Raw genomic sequence first — 17056 nt, forward strand, 5'->3', positions numbered from 1 at the left:
ATGTGTTTAATCACAGCAGCTGCGCAGTAAACGTGTGTGTAATTCCTGCTTCTGTACAGTTTATATTTGTGTGTAAACGTAGAGTATGTGCGATTAATGTTTGTGTGTAAATTAAGCTTTTGTGCTGTTTAAGTTTGTGTGTAATCTTAGCTACAGTGTAGCTCATAATTGTGTGTATTCTAAGGCTCTATGCAGTTTAGGTTTGTTTGTAATCCTGAAGTTTTATAGAGTTTCAATATTAAGCCAAGAAACTTGTGTTACTATTTGAATATTTTTGTAGAAGATGGCTACTATGGTGAGCAATGTGAGGACAATTATCATATCTGCAGCGGAAATCCTTGCACAAACGGCGGGACTTGTGTGCCTGGTGATGGCCCAATGGATTACACGTGTTCTTGTGTGAAGGGTAAGTGTCTAGTGCTTTTGGCATTTCTTTTAACATTGCTTATACAGTTGCATGCCTTCAGCTAAATTTTCATAATCGTCAAACCTAAAAAAGATATGTATGTTTGTGTTGCAAACAAAAACAGCATGGAGTCAATTTTCAATAAATCCTCACGAAACGTAAAACTAGCTCTTATGACTTAGATTAGACCAGTTGTGACAGATAACTTAGATAATTGACAATTGGGTATGTCAGACATTTTATGTCCGAAAAAATCGATTTTCACTAATTTATTTTCCCGAAAACTGTTTCATACGAGTAAGTGCAGGATGACCGTATAGGGAATTGTCTACACTTTACGTAAAAATAGCTTATCGTAAAATAATAGAGGCTTAACCGTCATATAAAAACACATAACATTTGCTGATCCAGTTTTACTTTGTTTCTTTCTGCATACGCACCTCCAACACTTAAGCCGTGTCCATGCACTTTTGAGCTAAAATATCATTTACAAAAGTGTTTAACTATAGAATAGGTTTTCGGTGATCCATTAACATGGCCGTTATGTCCCCAAAACAGCAAATTATGGTGATGTTATGCCCTTTGATGACCAGAACAATTCATGCAAAACTTAATACTTATGTGAAAAACTACAGAAACAAGCTCAGTACAAAATGTGTACCCAACCCCAAAGTAAATTTACATTTTACTGACCGTTCCAAGGCGGAACCTAACAATCCTTGATAAACTTACCTAGTTTTTTATATTTATAGTATGTATGCAATGTGCTGAGTTTTGTGCTATTCTTCTATGTTTCTTGTTTGTGATTTTATGTTCTATGTCTTTGGCGTTTGCCCAGTGCCATTTAACCGGGTTTATGTTTAAACCTTTTACTACTGTGCTTGTTTCTTTTCGCATAAATATTAAACATATACCCGGTTTAATGGCACTGGGTAAACGCCAAAAGCATAGAAATCAAAAACAAAAAAATCACAAACAAGAAACATGGAAGAACAGCACAAAACCCCACAAACAGCAAAGTGCATCTATTTTTAGGTACTGTATTTTTGTTAGAAATAAACCTTATCCATAAAGCAAAACGTTGGTCATAACCAAAAGTTTAAGATAATCACATGACAGAAGAAAACCCCTTTACCCCTTACACTGAACAGATATTTTAAAGGATTTATAACTCATTAAGGACTAATATGCATTGTTTAGCTTTGTCAATTGATCATAAAAACAAAACAAAAACACCATTCAAACTCTCAACGCCAATTTTGTTTTACATTTTCTTTTCATTACTTTCAGATTATGATGTATGTATCATGGAAAACAAAGCTGACATGATGGCCGGTAATGTCACTGGTCAATCCGGGTATTCTATTGTTCAAGATAAGGCGGAATGCGAACAACTTTGTCTTGACGACGAAAACTGCATAGAGGCGACATTTTTGACATCAGCTATTGGTATTTCTGCCTGTAGACTTTTCAACATAACAGCTTATCTAGAACCCGCTACCATTGCAGGAACAGTACACATGTCAAAACACTGCACATCAGGTAATTGGCAACCACGCTTTCCAAGGGTAGGGCAAAAAAGTGTATGGAATTAAAGTTTGCCATGTGTTTGAAACATTGTATAGATGTTCTCAAGTAGTTGGCATCTCGCCTGAACAATGCAAATACACAAAATTCATGCAGACACGTTGATATCAAAAACAACATCTTTAAGAAAATTGGCTCATCACGCCTTTCAATCGGCGTGCTTGACCCTGTTGGCGTTTGGCCGTCAAAAAAGCCCAATCTTTACAGAGCGAAGCAAACACATGCGGATGGATTAATGCAAAGTGATCGTAACTCATTCCATTGCTATGGACTTACGACCGTTTTGCGCAAGGTCCTCAATGTGTAGAACACAAAGAGTTACAACTGTCTAAATGTATGTTATCCATCGCTAATCCAATTTTCCCGAATATAATTGCTGCAAATGAAAACCTGCTCTAATATAAAATATTTTGAAAACTAGAAATATGTAGTCCACCGAACTCATTGTTTAAAGTTTATTTTCAACCCTATTTACAATACTCAGTATAAATTGAGTAAAATGCCGCTTTTTCACGTGTATTGTTTAAAGAAGTTGATTAAAGATACATGTACTATTTTAAGATTTAACAAATACCAAAACATTTCTTTGTTTTCCATAATTCATAAATTAAAGGTGAAGCGTGCGGATGAATTTCAGCAAACAAACTAACACATTTATTGAACGTTTTCATTGACACCATGGTACAGGGCGACAGCAAGTTACAACATCCGCTAACTTTTAATTATAAAACACTTTTCACGTGTTATTTCATTTATAAAATGTTGCTAGTGTATGCATTTGTCTAACTATAAAATACAATTTCAGGATTTACCGGCGAAAACTGTGAGGTGGACAACATTGACAACTGCAACAACTCTCAATGTCACGAAAATTCGCGATGCGTGGACAAAATCAATGATTATGGGTGTATTTGCTCCTCATCTGGAGGATTCGGGGGTCAATAGTAAGTTAGTGGACACAAGACAAACATGGGTCAACAGTTAATGGCATAACGTGTATATTATGGTGTCACCTGTTGCTCTGAACTTGTTAAATAAAACAAATGTATACATTCTGGAAAATGAATAATATTGCATCAAAATCGTCATTTTGAACAATTACCAATTTAGCATTTGAAAATAAGATATTATTATTAAGTCCATTTCGCCTAATATTCTATTATAATTTGCCTGCGGATGACTAGGATACGTTAGGACGGGCTAATCAGCAAACAGAAGTACAAAGAAGCCACTGAATAAACATAATTTGGTGTATATGTTTATATATAATAAATAGAACAGCACAAACACACGTTATGTTTTTTATGTTTTTAATTCAAATATTTTCGGGGTAAGGCTTTCACCAGAATGTAATTAAATAAGCAATCATAAAAATGATGTGACGTCAACGTCATACGCTGCAATTGAATATATGAATACATATGTAAAAAAAATAAGGAAACAAGCTAAGAAGCCAAAAGTTTAAACATAAACCCCGTTTAATGGCACAGGGAAAATGCCAAAGACAAAAAACACAACAACAACAAATTCACAAACAAGAAATATGGAACAACAGCACAGAAGTCCACAAACAACACAGTGCATATATACTATATAAAAATCTAGGTATGTTTATCAAGGATTGATAGGTACCGCCTTGAAATGGTCAGTAAAATGTAAATTTCATTAAAGCCTAACACATCTTTAGTTATGTATGCTTTGTTGTAATTTAAATACTCAAACAAGATTATGTTGCTTTTTGGTCGATTAAGGAACACAACTTGACCAATATTGAGTTATGAGAATCGCTCGAGTGCGCGCATTGTATCTGGCTACTAATGTCTTAAGCCTAATTAAGATATATTGAACGTTTTATAAGTTTAGATTAAGTTGAGGTTTTGGACGCAAACGACATTGAGGCAGACAACACCACTAAAGCGAAACACAAACGAGTTAATAAACTTATCAAGTTTGAGACAATAGAGAATAAAGAACCAGTTACAAGTTGTGAAGGCAGAAGCGTAATTTAAAACGATAAACGATACGTTGCCAAAGATCACGATTCATGCATGAAATACAATTCTAATTACGAAGGACACTGTTCTAATATTCTGTTGCATAGGAATTTTGTTAAGCTCATTTGAGCACAAAGTACTCGGCGTGAGTTATTTTAATAGGGTGATTGTCCGTCGTCCGTCGTCGTTCGTCGTCCGTCCTTCGTCAACATTTTCCTTCAAATAAATTCTCCTCTTAAACAACTAGAACAATTTCAACCAAACTTTACACTAATGTCCCATAGGTGGACCTCTTCCAGATTCTTTCAATAAATTTGGTTCAATGCTGAACTCTGGTTGCCATGGCAACCGAAAGGAAAATCTTCTTTTCAGAAACCGCTGGCTCGATTTAAAATAAATTTTATATAAATGTTCCTTTCCTTCAGGTGACACTTTATCGAATTCCTTCACTCCATGCTGATTTGTACAAAAATCCATGGCCGCCAGGAGCGGACTACTTTTCACTCTTTGACTATATAGAAAACTTAAAAAAAAAATTCTCATGAATAACCAGTGGACCGATTTTATAATAATTTCATAGATGTTCCTAAGATGACTATCTATCAAATTCCTACACCCCATATTGATTCATAAAATGACATGGCCGTCGGGGGGGGGGCACTTTTCGCTAAACGTTTAAATGAAACACTTTTAAAATAGTCTTTTCAGGAACTGTAGGCCCGATTTCAATTTTTTTTCACGAAAAGGTTCCTAAGGTGACCCTCTGTCAAAGTCATTCACCACATGTTAATTCATAAAAAATCATGGCCACCAGGGGCGGGGCTACTTTTCACTATATGCCTATAGGGTAAACGTGGCCCGATTAAGAGATATGTTCAAAGAAGTGTTCCTTATGTTTATCTCTTATCACAATAATTATGGTAATTTTTATTATTTATCATTATCATTTTTTTTATTTATTCTATTGTTTACCAATCGTTGAAGATATCAACATCAAACTTGTAACAGTTACACTGTGCACTTTTGTGACAAGTTATATAACTCCAACTTAGATATTATAACTTTTTAAACAAAAACATATCATTCATGTTTAAAAAAGATAGTTTCCCCTGCAGTGTACAGGCGGGTTGGCGTTTGGGCGTGCGACGTTCAGTATGTATTTTTATCTTTAGAGCCCTTTGTTCAATCAAGTGAGCGATATTGGGCCTTCTTGGCCCTCTTGTTTACAACATAGGGAGAAGTAACAACTTAAGCAATGCATCCTTTAGGGCTTTATCAGCCGGAAAAGTGTCAAAATGACTCAAATGAAACACTGTAATAGACTTTTATATGTATGTTTTGAAATTAATATTTCAGCTGTAAAACTTCAACAAATCCCTGTGATGATTCACCATGCCAACATGGAACATGCCAAAATTTTGACAATGTACGATATGAATGCATTTGCCAGGACGGTTATGATGGAATTAAATGTAACAATAACACAAGTAAGTTTTTACTTGCATTTACTAGTAATTTTGTAAGATTTAAATGTAAGAAGATGTTTTTTAACGACGGACTTATTAACTGTGTTATGAAATTATACTATGTTCATGATACTATTCGTGGGAGATCACCAGTACTAGACATTATAGTTCCATATTTATGCGTGTTGTAAGTTATTTTTTACTGTTTGCAGACGAGTGTAACGCACATCCCAATGCATGCATGTATGGTGGATCATGCGTTGACCGTGTGAATGGATACGAGTGTAATTGCATGACCGGTTTCACGGGAGAACACTGTGAGATTGTACCGAACTACTGCTCATCTGGTGACTGTCAAGAGGAAAACGTTTGCTATAGCAGTTTAGATGCACATGATGGTGTCTGTTCATGCGATTCTCGTTTCTTCGAGCCGGGTATATTTGTTTTACCAATGCATTTGATCGTCTTAATTTTGAGATGATTTAATTTTAGGGAATGGGTTGAGATGTCGATTTAACACCTAGTTAAAATGTCATTTTGCAATTGCTTTCTGATGATAAAATTTGCCGTCTCTAACTGTAATCCTTGAAAATTTTACCAAAACTTACTTATGAATTCCGTGTTTCATCGTCTGCTTGAATGCCAGAACTGTTATCTTCAATTTAACCCTGAGTACAGAGAGATGCCGTTCAACTTTGTACGAGGGTTTTTCCAAAACAGTAACATATCGATCTGCGAAGTTTCAAAATTCAATTGAGTCTCAAGCTGAAAAACATGTATACTTAGTAAAATTATATCCAAATTTAAAAAAAGAGCATGGGGCTTCAGAAAGCCGGTAGGGTTTTAATGGAAAAATAATATAATTTCTGTCGGGCAGTGGAGAATATAAATGCTCGAAATTGCCAGAAAACGTGGAAGATTTTTTTTTATTTTAAGCAAGTTTATGGCTTTAATTACTGTTAGATTTAGAAATTATATGATATAAAAGTTTAGAACTAAGTGATGTACGACATGACAGGATTTAGGCAAGGACTTGATTTTTGTAAAGAAAACGAGTAATGAAGTCGTTACCACCATCACAGTTAAACAGTGCAATATCAATTTTCTTTTTTACTTCAAGTGAAATATCCTGCGCACGTATCCAGTGAACATAGAGTTTAATGTCGAGTGCACAAATCAGCTTCTTGTCACTCATTAAGATATTAATAGTAATGTTAAGTATTATAATTTACTGGCTTAATTTTACAAGAAAGAAATTTAGAAACTTGCAATATCACCTACAATAATAAGGTTTCTAGAGAATCATTCAAATATTTATTCATATTCCATTTCAGTATACCTCTGTGATATGCAAGACACAATTGGGAAAAGTCTGGGCGACTCTGAGGCTAATGTTATAGGTGGTGTGAGGATTGTGCAATCTATTCAAGAATGTAAAGACTTATGTCAGTATGAACCTGATTGCGGTTATGCTAAATATGAGGAGTTTTCAGCCGGTAAATCATGCCTTCTGTACAAAAGGGGCCCAGTAAATGAAATAGACACCGCAGGATCAACTCTTATCAAGAAGGACTGCAGCAATGAAGGTTATTTTTATTATATTATTAACATATCGATAAATTGAGGTTTCTTTCTTAGCTCACTTCACTTTCACTTTTTCACATTCATTCTTAAGCTTTAAATTTACTGCAACTAAGAACAAAGGTAACTTATTAACCGTGATACTAATTACAATGTGATGCCGTCATGAATCTCAAATAACATACAGTCAAATTTGCTCCATTTGCAACCGTAAGTTTTCAGATGTTGTCAAATATTTGAAAAACCCCCAGATCGTCCAACCCTTATCCACCTTCAGTTGGCAATGGACTCTTTCCATCAGGATTGACCATGCCCTGGGGGTCTTTGTGTTTAAAACAGTTTACACTTATTTTGCCCGCCCCCAATGTCAGGATATATATGTATACTGTTTTAAATTGTATATCACATTTTAGTCCTATAATGAGGATATCAACACCAGTTTTAAATCCTATTCGTTTTGGGTGATATTCACAATTTATCTTTTAAATTATTGGATCCGAAGTCTTTAACAGACCTTCAAAGTGAATGATGTCAGCCATGTTTGACTATAAGATTGACTTAAGGTAGAACGGGATCATGCACATGTTTTCGAAAACTGGTATACACATAATGCAGAATATGCTTTGTTAGGAACTGTTTTTAAATGTCCAGTTTTTATAACCTTTCTAAAGTATCAATTATTATCAAGTAGTCTGAGATCAAAGTATACAACTGGCGTCACTATTAAGACGTCTGCAAAATTCATGAGATTATTTAAAAAGATATTTTATTTTTAATTTCGAAAACATTTTACATAATATTTTACAAATCGATTGGTTTTAGAAATAAAAGCGTTACCGACTATACGTTTTCATAAATGTATCTTAACCCTTTACCTTTTAATGAAGGTTTTTACCATTCAATATGTATTCGCGCTTGGTTAAGCTAAGGAATTGTTTATACTTACGTAATTCTTCACCTTGAAATTGCAAGATTTAATTCCAGATAATACAAATCACTTGCCTATAATTTCGGGCTATAATTTTCCGGAAGAAAGTGGGTGCAAACTATGAACTAAATATAACCAGGAAAAATGTGATTTTAAAAGCTTTATGATACTTTCATTGTACCCTTTACCCGGTTATTTTCACTATACACGAGGGCGACACGAGAGTTGCATAATTTTAATCCCGAGGGTAACGATTGTAGGAACTGTTAGCGTTTAATAAAAAGTGCGTCTAAGGTAGTAATTTATCTGCACGCTTACTTCAGAACTAAGAAGTTTACCTAATATGAGAATTACTAAATGAACGACTAAAACGGAGCTAATGGTAAAATAATAATGATGGTATGTTAAATAAATCATCATCATCATCATCATCATCATCATCATCATCATCATCATCATCATCTTATATACAATTAATTTATGCACCACATTGCTAAATGCATGTTGTACCCCTCCTCCATGCGTTCCAAATACCTGGTTTACCTAAATCCTGTGTAGCGAATAATAGTATTTAATATTTCGGAGTTTATATAGTACCAAATAATGACAGGCGTTGGTTTTCTGCGTACTGCCGTCTTGTATGCACAGTCTTCCTTTAAATACCTCGAACTACCGCGCACGAAAACCTATGGCGGTGCAGGCTCATAATTTGGTTCATAATCATAACTGTTGTTATACATTAATATTTCTATGCATATTAAATTGTCGTTTTCGCCATACATATAAACATTTACACTTGACACATATCAATTATAATGGGATATGCACATTTTGTATATATAAGATTGGCCCCTCAATTTCTTCCGGAAGGTCTGTCTATACTAGTCTTTTACATTTTTAATGTTAATTATCGTATGAGCTTATTTTTTAGTTAGCAAAATGTTAATGACAAAAAATGCTAAACGTGTGTCACTGTAATAGTTAGATCTTTATTTATTAACCAGCTGTCAAAATGAATGATTTAAACGACATTTTTTGTTCTAATTTTATAAAAAATCACATTAATGAGTCTGTGTCTTAATTTCGGAATTCAAGACGAAAGTGAATATGAGCTTAATGCCCTCCATTTATGAAAGTCTAGAGAACAGTAGAAAACAAAGGACAGATTGTGGCCAAAAAAGACACAAACAGTTCATTTATTGTACGTCCTTAACAGAAGCCTGTGTAAAACATTAATACAAGTACTTGTCAACAGATAAATATCTTTAAAATATTGATACGGCTTGTGAAAATGTATTTTATTTTTAAATCGAATTTCATTCAATCTCACAAATTTTGAAAGAGAAATATCCGCTTTAATACACGGCCAACTGCTACATGTTATGTGCTTTAAGTTAAACGCTTGTTTATATTTTAGGAACTCATTATAACTGCAATAGAAAGGCAACCCCCTGCGATACAATTACTTGTTACAACAACGGGACCTGCTCAGATAACGGTTATGTAGGTACCTGCCAATGTGCCGCGGGATTCTGGGGTTCTCGATGTCAGTACAGTGTAGACGATTGTGTTAATAACAATTGCCAGAATGGTGCTGTATGTGAAGATGGCTATATTGGTTTTACATGTGGATGTCTTGCGGGATTTGAAGGTAAGAAAGTCAGCCATTTAACCATGTTGTGTAATGATTGAATGTTCTCATATATGCATTTGCATGTAAAAGGGACTCGCTCCTGTTTTAGACCAACATTTACTTTTCCTGTTAATGTAGCTGAAAACACTTGATTAAAAATTATTTAACTCTTTGATACCGACTTTGCAGTAAATATACAATTTAAGTGTACAAAGAAAATGGTTCATGCTTGTTAAGTCAAACAAATAAGTAAGCCGATACTTAAGCCACTCGGCCTCAGTGACTTATACATATTTAGCTGGATATGTGAATCCTCATTAAAAACCTTGATTGCACTACGTGACAATGCCATCAACCTGTGCTGAATGCTTTAGCAACGGTCTTGGAAATCGTGGATTTCAATGACAATATTTGAGTATATATCATCATTTTTTAGAGGGTTTTACAAGTCAGTATCTTAGTTTTTACACTCCTGCTGATTTGAAACACTTAATTTAGTATTTAAAAAAATACCCGTAGAAAGTACAATTTACACGCCATGAGCACTTCTCTTTAAGTAAAGATCCTTTTTGTTGTAAATAGCGAAGTGAAAAAATGTCAATTGACGATATGTTTGATTGTGGTGTATTTATTCAATATTTGTATATTTATGCCATGTATATATAATGACGGTATGTTTTTAAATCTACAGTCAAAATATTTAATTGTTGGTTTAAATACCATAACAAATCAATTATAAGTTTTATTTAAAAGATGACCAAGTCGAGATGGTTACTGTTGAAATGTTTTATTAAAAAGTCAAAGTGTTAAACCAATATAAATACTGTGCAGTTTAATTCGACAGGAAACCAGTGTGAGACAAATACTGATGACTGTCCTGGACTTTGTAACTCTACACAGGGAACATGTCAGGACCTCGTTAACGGCTACGATTGTGTCTGTGAAGCTGGATATCAGGGTAGCAATTGCGAGGTGAGTTTAAATGGCGGGGAAATATCGCGGGGTTTAGAGGTCATAACACGGTTATTAATTAGATAAACACTGATAACTATCAGTCAATAATATCAATATGTTGTTACTTAACTGGTTTGCAATATCGATTCATTGAGCACGACCACTCATGAATTTCAAATAGCTATTAGCGGTACAATCACTCAATGATCGAACGAAAAGCACTTTAGGTTTTTGTCCATTGAAAAAGTATATTAAACATTTGTAATAACGGTAGTGTCTGTAAGGACTTGGTCTTAAATGTGCCTTTAACAGGATTTTGGTGTATTTTTTAACTAATGACTTGTCACTGTAGCTTTCAATATTTTGTTTCACAAACTTGCGATTCTAGAATGCATTTGTTTTGAAATTTAAGCTGGAAATAGACGAATGCCTCTCATATCCGTGTAAACATGGAGCTGATTGTGAAGATATGGTCAATGACTACTCCTGTATGTGTGAAGAGGGCTGGACAGGCAAGAACTGCGACACGGAAATAGATCATTGTGAATCACGGACCTGTCAAAATAGCGGACAATGCTTCAATCTACCGGAGTCATCATTTTGCAGGTGACTTTGTATCTTAGTTTTATTTAAGTATTAGGGATTTATAAGGCATTTTACATTTCGATTTGCAACTATTCTTTCATTCTAATCCAGGGAACTCGCCTTAATTTTTTCTCATTTAATGCAAAGCCTTTACACAGTTGATAAAATCAAAATGAGAAAGTTGATAGCTTGATTCCAGTCCTGTTTCATGTTAAGTATTATTTTCAAGGTGATTTTTTTTCCTTATGGATAATAGCATACTTATGATGAAATAAAGGTTATATCATTTGTTGCATTTTCCGGTAAACAGGTTATGCCCTCGGACTTCCCTTGAGCAAGATGCTTTGTTTAAATTAAGCGCCAAATGTAATGTTAGCGTTATTGTTGTTCTTTGCAGATGCGAAGGCGGTGCACTTGGGGAGAACTGTGAGAACGCAACATTAGTATGTGATGTCATGAGCGGAACTGACGTCTGTCAGAATAGGGGTCTGTGCACAAACAAACCAGGAACGGCCTCGTGCGAATGTCCTCCAGGTAATTAGAATATAGTGATCATGTGGTCCAGGTTTCATTAAAGGGTCTTTGTAGTAGCTGACAAAATCTTAAATCTGTATGGACAGTTTAGAAAGCATCTACTACTACTACTACTACTACTACTACTACTACTACTAATACTACTACTACTACTAATAATAATCATTTATAAAAAAAATCTACTTAAAACGTTTTAAGACTGATGGCTTTGGGAAATTGTCTTAGTTGCCACAATTATCAAAATAAGGGGCCACAATTTCAATTGTTTCGGTTTCTGATTGGGCGTTAACAAACATGCATACCAATGTATGTTGTACGTCGTCTACAAAGCATGACAGACTCAAACGGTGACGTCGTACACGTCGTTGTCATTCTTTGACGCTTCACGTTCGTTTCCATTTAATAACTTTTGAAAGAGTTTGTGTATGATTGGTCATTGTCATAGTCTTCAGATCATGTCGGGGTCTGAAGGTTAAAGGTCAAGGTCATGATAGCCTTTCCTAGAAACTATTATTGCAATACGGAGAGGCGTTACATTCGATTTGCGGAATTCTAGTTTTTATCGTGGAAACTGTTTAATTATTATTTTGCTATCAATGAATGCTTGAAGGTTTAATGGGAATGTGTTTTGTGGTACTTGTTTTGTTTTGTAAAAAAAATTCATGAAACAAAAATTATAGTTTTAAAAACGCTAACAAATACAACCCTAGTATAACTTGACCCTTTTCTGTATGCAGTCAATGTTTAACACATTACAAATTATTGACATCTCTTTAACATTATACTTTATGCGTAATACTTGATTTCCTTTTATAGATTACGATGTGAGGCGGTGCTATTTTGACGAAGGAAGTGAAGGAAGATCTGGAGGTCAACAGACTACAAGTGAACCGTTAGAAGTAGATGACCTTGAAGCATGTAAAACCAGATGCTTAGATAATCCAAAATGCGACGATATGGTGTTTGTGACAATATTCAAATATTGTTATTTGTATGAGCGGGAGAAGTTTGTGTCTACACCAGATGAATCTACAAGAGTCCATTATCGAAGAATTTGTCCCACAGGTATGAATCATGATTCTATGGTAAAAGAGAAAACTGGACAATAAATGTTAATTAACGTAATATGTTTTAACTGCACTTTATGTTGAGAATAAAGTGAAATATTATATAATAAATATTTTTAACTACAGATTATACAGGAGACTCGTGCGAACAAGTAAAGGATTGGTGCTCCGACGAAAATAACCCCTGTGAGAACGGAGGAGAATGTACGCCAAAGGGACCCGTTGGATATACGTGCATGTGTAAGCCAGGTAAGTAGTCAAAGACAGGTGTATGGTATACCACAACCATAAAACATACAAGAAGGTGAAGTCCTGATGCTCAGGATGGTGTATTTCCTGATTGGTAGCTAATCAGAGTCATGCTGCAATAGCTCATAGTCTTACACACAATACAGTAAAAATAAATGCCAGAAGTGCTTCTAGTGTGGTGAGACTGCTAAAGGGGGTTTCATCTGCAATTATGATAAGCTTTGGGCACTGCATGGATTCTTTAGATATATTCTCAGTAAAAATATACTAATTAAGTATTTATTAATGAGAATTTACTTCGTGCTCTACAATTGCGCTGGCATGTGTTTAAGTATCCATCGATGCGCACGAGCAAAGAAAGGTCTAGCTAAGAAGCCTATAAACTAAGCTAAATACTAGGATAATATAATGTCTGCATGACAACCTAATTCCAAAGCTTAATTCGTATTGGTTTTAAGTAATGAATTATCATCCAATCCATTATTTTATGGACAAAAAGATAAGTGAAAAGAAAATAATACTTCGATGTGGCAATGTTACAATATAGTGGGAAGAAAAAAAGTAAGTTTTCATTTTGTATTGTATACGTATGCTGTTTTATTAATCCCAGGGTACAGCGGTGTTACGTGCAACATTGACGCTGATCCTTGTAGTACAACCCCATGTGCGGGCGTAGCAAAATGCCAGTCTACGGTAACGGAGCATATCTGTCAGTGTGAACAGGGTAAAATATTCACCGGAAGCCAGTGCAGAGGTATGCATTACATACATTTAGTTTTTTTTATAACCATTTATATAAACGTTATATTTGTCAATCTTGTATGCATGATATAACGCGAGAGTGTAACCTTGCGCTGATGGAAAAAACTAGATAAATCGTAATATAATCCTGCCTTATGACTACAAACAAATGTTACATGCGCCAAGGCTCTAAATCGAACTAAACGACTCGGGGTGAAAATCGAATGAGTTTACCATACTTATTCATGAATGTCTAGTCAAAACTTGGGTTAGTATGATTTTATTTACTAAGTTATATATATATGGACAATTTAAGATACACTTAAGGTGTTGTAATTATTTAATACTTTCATAAATATTATAATATTTTCCTGAATATTGCAGATGATCCCACAAGACCAGTCATTTTAGTTAACAATTTATTTGGTGTACTTGACGCGCCAACCCTACAAACACCATTCCGTTGGACCACCCAAACGATTTCTATAATGTTTATGATCAGAGTGCATGCTAGTCCTGACAATGAATTGGCGAGTTTGTTGAATATTTACGTGTAAGTAAAATATTTACCACAAAGAAAGTATCATTATGCTATCCTTATGAAGAATATAGTGCGTCCGTCTGTAAGTCACTCATTCCTTCCATCCGTCGCACCATTGTCTGGAGAAAACCTTAAAAACTACTGATTGGATTTGAATAAAACTTGAAACATGGACAGATGAAAATTTGCAAAAATGAGGAGCGCAAAAACTTGAATACTTCTCTATTGCTGAATTATCTCCTTCTGGTTTGTCAGTGAAACATGAAGCATATATACAGGGCAATAAATATGCACGGATGCAGTGCATAAGATTCATAATCATACTTGGTGATAACCTCCGTGTTCATGTTCACAGTATGCATTAATACATAATATGTTTTCCGGGACAAACTTAAAAAGTTATTTGATTGAAACTTGTTTATAAAGTCATAGCAATAAGAGAAAATGTATATTGAAAGAGCGTTAATGCTACCGTTTAAAGTTTCATTTTTAATTATTATTTACCGATTTCTGACATTAGACTTACCAGTACATGGATATGTATTATTGTAGAAGAACACTGGTCATAAGGTCAATAACAACGTCAGTTTGTTTACAGTTATTGATTTCAAACTTCAAAATTCATTTTAATGAGAAGTGCAGGGGGTTAAGAGTTCTTTGGTACGATATTTATCATAACCCGTTGCTCGTTTTAATTTCATGTTATTTGTCTAAAGCTTATACTTGGGTTTTCCCTCTGCATTTGTATAAAATACATAAGAGTCTTCTGTTATTGTTTTGGTGAAGATATGGCACACTCTTTTCATTATATGTCAAATGTTTGGTCGCATGCAGATAATCTAATGCGCATATCACATCAACATAACATAAAGGATCACAAATCTATATTACATAAAGCAAACTTGCAGATCGAAAATTCAACCAATTTATCTTTAGAGCAACGTCACTTTTAGTGGTCAAAGGTCAAAATTTATGTCTGCTCTAACTCTTTTGTACCGTAAAAAGGATTTCCAATAACTTCAAAATGTTTACCATATAAGGTTTATGGGCAGAGTACACGTTCCACTCACTTCACTTCGAGATAAGGGTCAAACTTAGGGATCCACGCTGAATTAGAAGTCATCAGCTCATTTTTAGAATAAATTTCAAATATGTTGGCACGTTCGCTCATCACATCAAAACAATTGATTGGTTCTATTTCCACCATCAATTGATTTCCACGTGTGTTACCAAAATAATTTTCCAATTTCAAATTCTCTTCAAAATCTTATGTGCGTGCAGCTATTTCACATATGGACGATATCAAAAACAGATTCACACAAATCCTCTTGACATTGAACTAAAGCGTCGATAATTGTGCTTCTGCCAACCCTGGTGCTCTTTCAAAATTGTTCAAAGACAAGAATTCTATGCGGAACTCTGGTTACCATAGCAACCGAAAGGAACAACTGGTATATACCTTAGTTCTAGTTAAGCGCCTGGGTTCAACACCGGCTCCATCCAGGGGTCACGTATTTTTTTCATACTGATATAAGAAAACATTTGTCTTCGTCTTCTTGCCTGAAACCGCTAGGGCACAACCATTGATATTTTGTATGTAACTTCATATCGTTGTCCTCACCATATTCATTAATACTTTGCACATAGGGACAAATCTGGCCTCGCACTGGGAGTCACAAGTTTCCTATAGACCTAAATAGAGACAAGTTTGAAAAGAGTATTATATTCTAAGATGTCTGAGAAGAATCAATCGAAGCTCTGTGATAGCCTTCGCCTCAGCATCATCATAGGCGCTAATAGATTAACCTTGGCCATAACATGAAATAGTTCAAATATTAGTGATGAAACCAAATGCACATGTATTAAGTACTTGAACTTTGCCTTTGATAATTAAGTTATGCCTTTTCGACTATAAGTAGAAATGCATTATTTCAAGAACGTTATATAATGTTGTTCTGTTAATATTTTTTTCAGGCAAAATTCATTAAATCCAAACTACCAGGATTATATGTACTGGATATCCGTTAGTCGCAGAGGAATTGGGGTTAAAACGAACATGTCTCCTTGGTTGGGTGTCACGTTTAACGAAGATTTTGGAAGTGAACTCGGGGATGGGAGCTGGCATCATTTGGGTATTGCAATAAATGAGAATCGTATGCTGTCGGCCACTTTAGATGCTATCACGATAGACGATGCTGTTGAAGTTGCATCCCCTCCGGCGGGGGAAAAGAAGTATGTTTTATAGTATACTTTATTTCAGATTATGAACAGTATATAAAGTAAGTAATGTTCTATATTTTTAGGAAGACCCAATCATTTTGATATTTTGCCTCCATTTGTAGATTTTAAAGATATTAAATAGGGTAGTTTTAATGACTACTTTAAAGGAATGTTGATATATTATTGTAATAAAAGCTAGTTCATTCGTATCTGAATATCAAGTCGTAATACAATGTTTTCTACTTGTTACTTTAAGCGTGCAGATATCTCTTGGCTATTTGAATCTAGCCGAATATCAGGATGTATCTGTATGGAACGTAACTTTAACGAGCCGCGATTTCGCACTAGCGTCTGTTGGCACTCAACCATCTATTAATCCTATACAAGGATGGTGGAACTATGACCCTAAGACCTCAGGGATGCGCCTGACAGAACGGTTGCCGCATAATCTTCTAGGTAAAAATAAGACAATGCAAACAAATGAAATGTTTAGACATTTGTAAGCTTTCTTGCCTTAAAGGCAATTAGTATGTTGTTAAAAATGGAAAAGTTGCATCATTAATTCCATTC

At 34.8% G+C, this 17056-nt stretch overlaps 1 protein-coding gene across 2 annotated transcripts in view; it reads left to right on the forward strand.

Annotated features, from left to right (window-relative positions):
* The window catches only part of LOC128241762 (uncharacterized), a 98803-nt gene that overhangs the window by 43163 nt on the left and 38584 nt on the right, over positions 1 to 17056 (forward strand). The window contains exons 32-47 of one of the 2 annotated variants that reach the window (XM_052958842.1): positions 281 to 406; positions 1697 to 1948; positions 2799 to 2937; positions 5344 to 5474; positions 5666 to 5887; positions 6788 to 7039; positions 9380 to 9613; positions 10440 to 10567; positions 10962 to 11155; positions 11532 to 11668; positions 12485 to 12733; positions 12862 to 12984; positions 13595 to 13738; positions 14110 to 14278; positions 16241 to 16498; positions 16743 to 16942. In XM_052958842.1, the coding sequence (XP_052814802.1) occupies positions 281 to 406; positions 1697 to 1948; positions 2799 to 2937; positions 5344 to 5474; positions 5666 to 5887; positions 6788 to 7039; positions 9380 to 9613; positions 10440 to 10567; positions 10962 to 11155; positions 11532 to 11668; positions 12485 to 12733; positions 12862 to 12984; positions 13595 to 13738; positions 14110 to 14278; positions 16241 to 16498; positions 16743 to 16942 (2958 nt within the window). The remainder of the gene's footprint in view (positions 1 to 280; positions 407 to 1696; positions 1949 to 2798; positions 2938 to 5343; positions 5475 to 5665; positions 5888 to 6787; positions 7040 to 9379; positions 9614 to 10439; positions 10568 to 10961; positions 11156 to 11531; positions 11669 to 12484; positions 12734 to 12861; positions 12985 to 13594; positions 13739 to 14109; positions 14279 to 16240; positions 16499 to 16742; positions 16943 to 17056) is intronic. The other variant, XM_052958852.1, reaches the window with a different exon arrangement.

This window comes from Mya arenaria, chromosome 2 (assembly GCF_026914265.1).
Source record: "Mya arenaria isolate MELC-2E11 chromosome 2, ASM2691426v1".
Lineage (NCBI taxonomy): Eukaryota > Metazoa > Mollusca > Bivalvia > Myida > Myidae > Mya > Mya arenaria.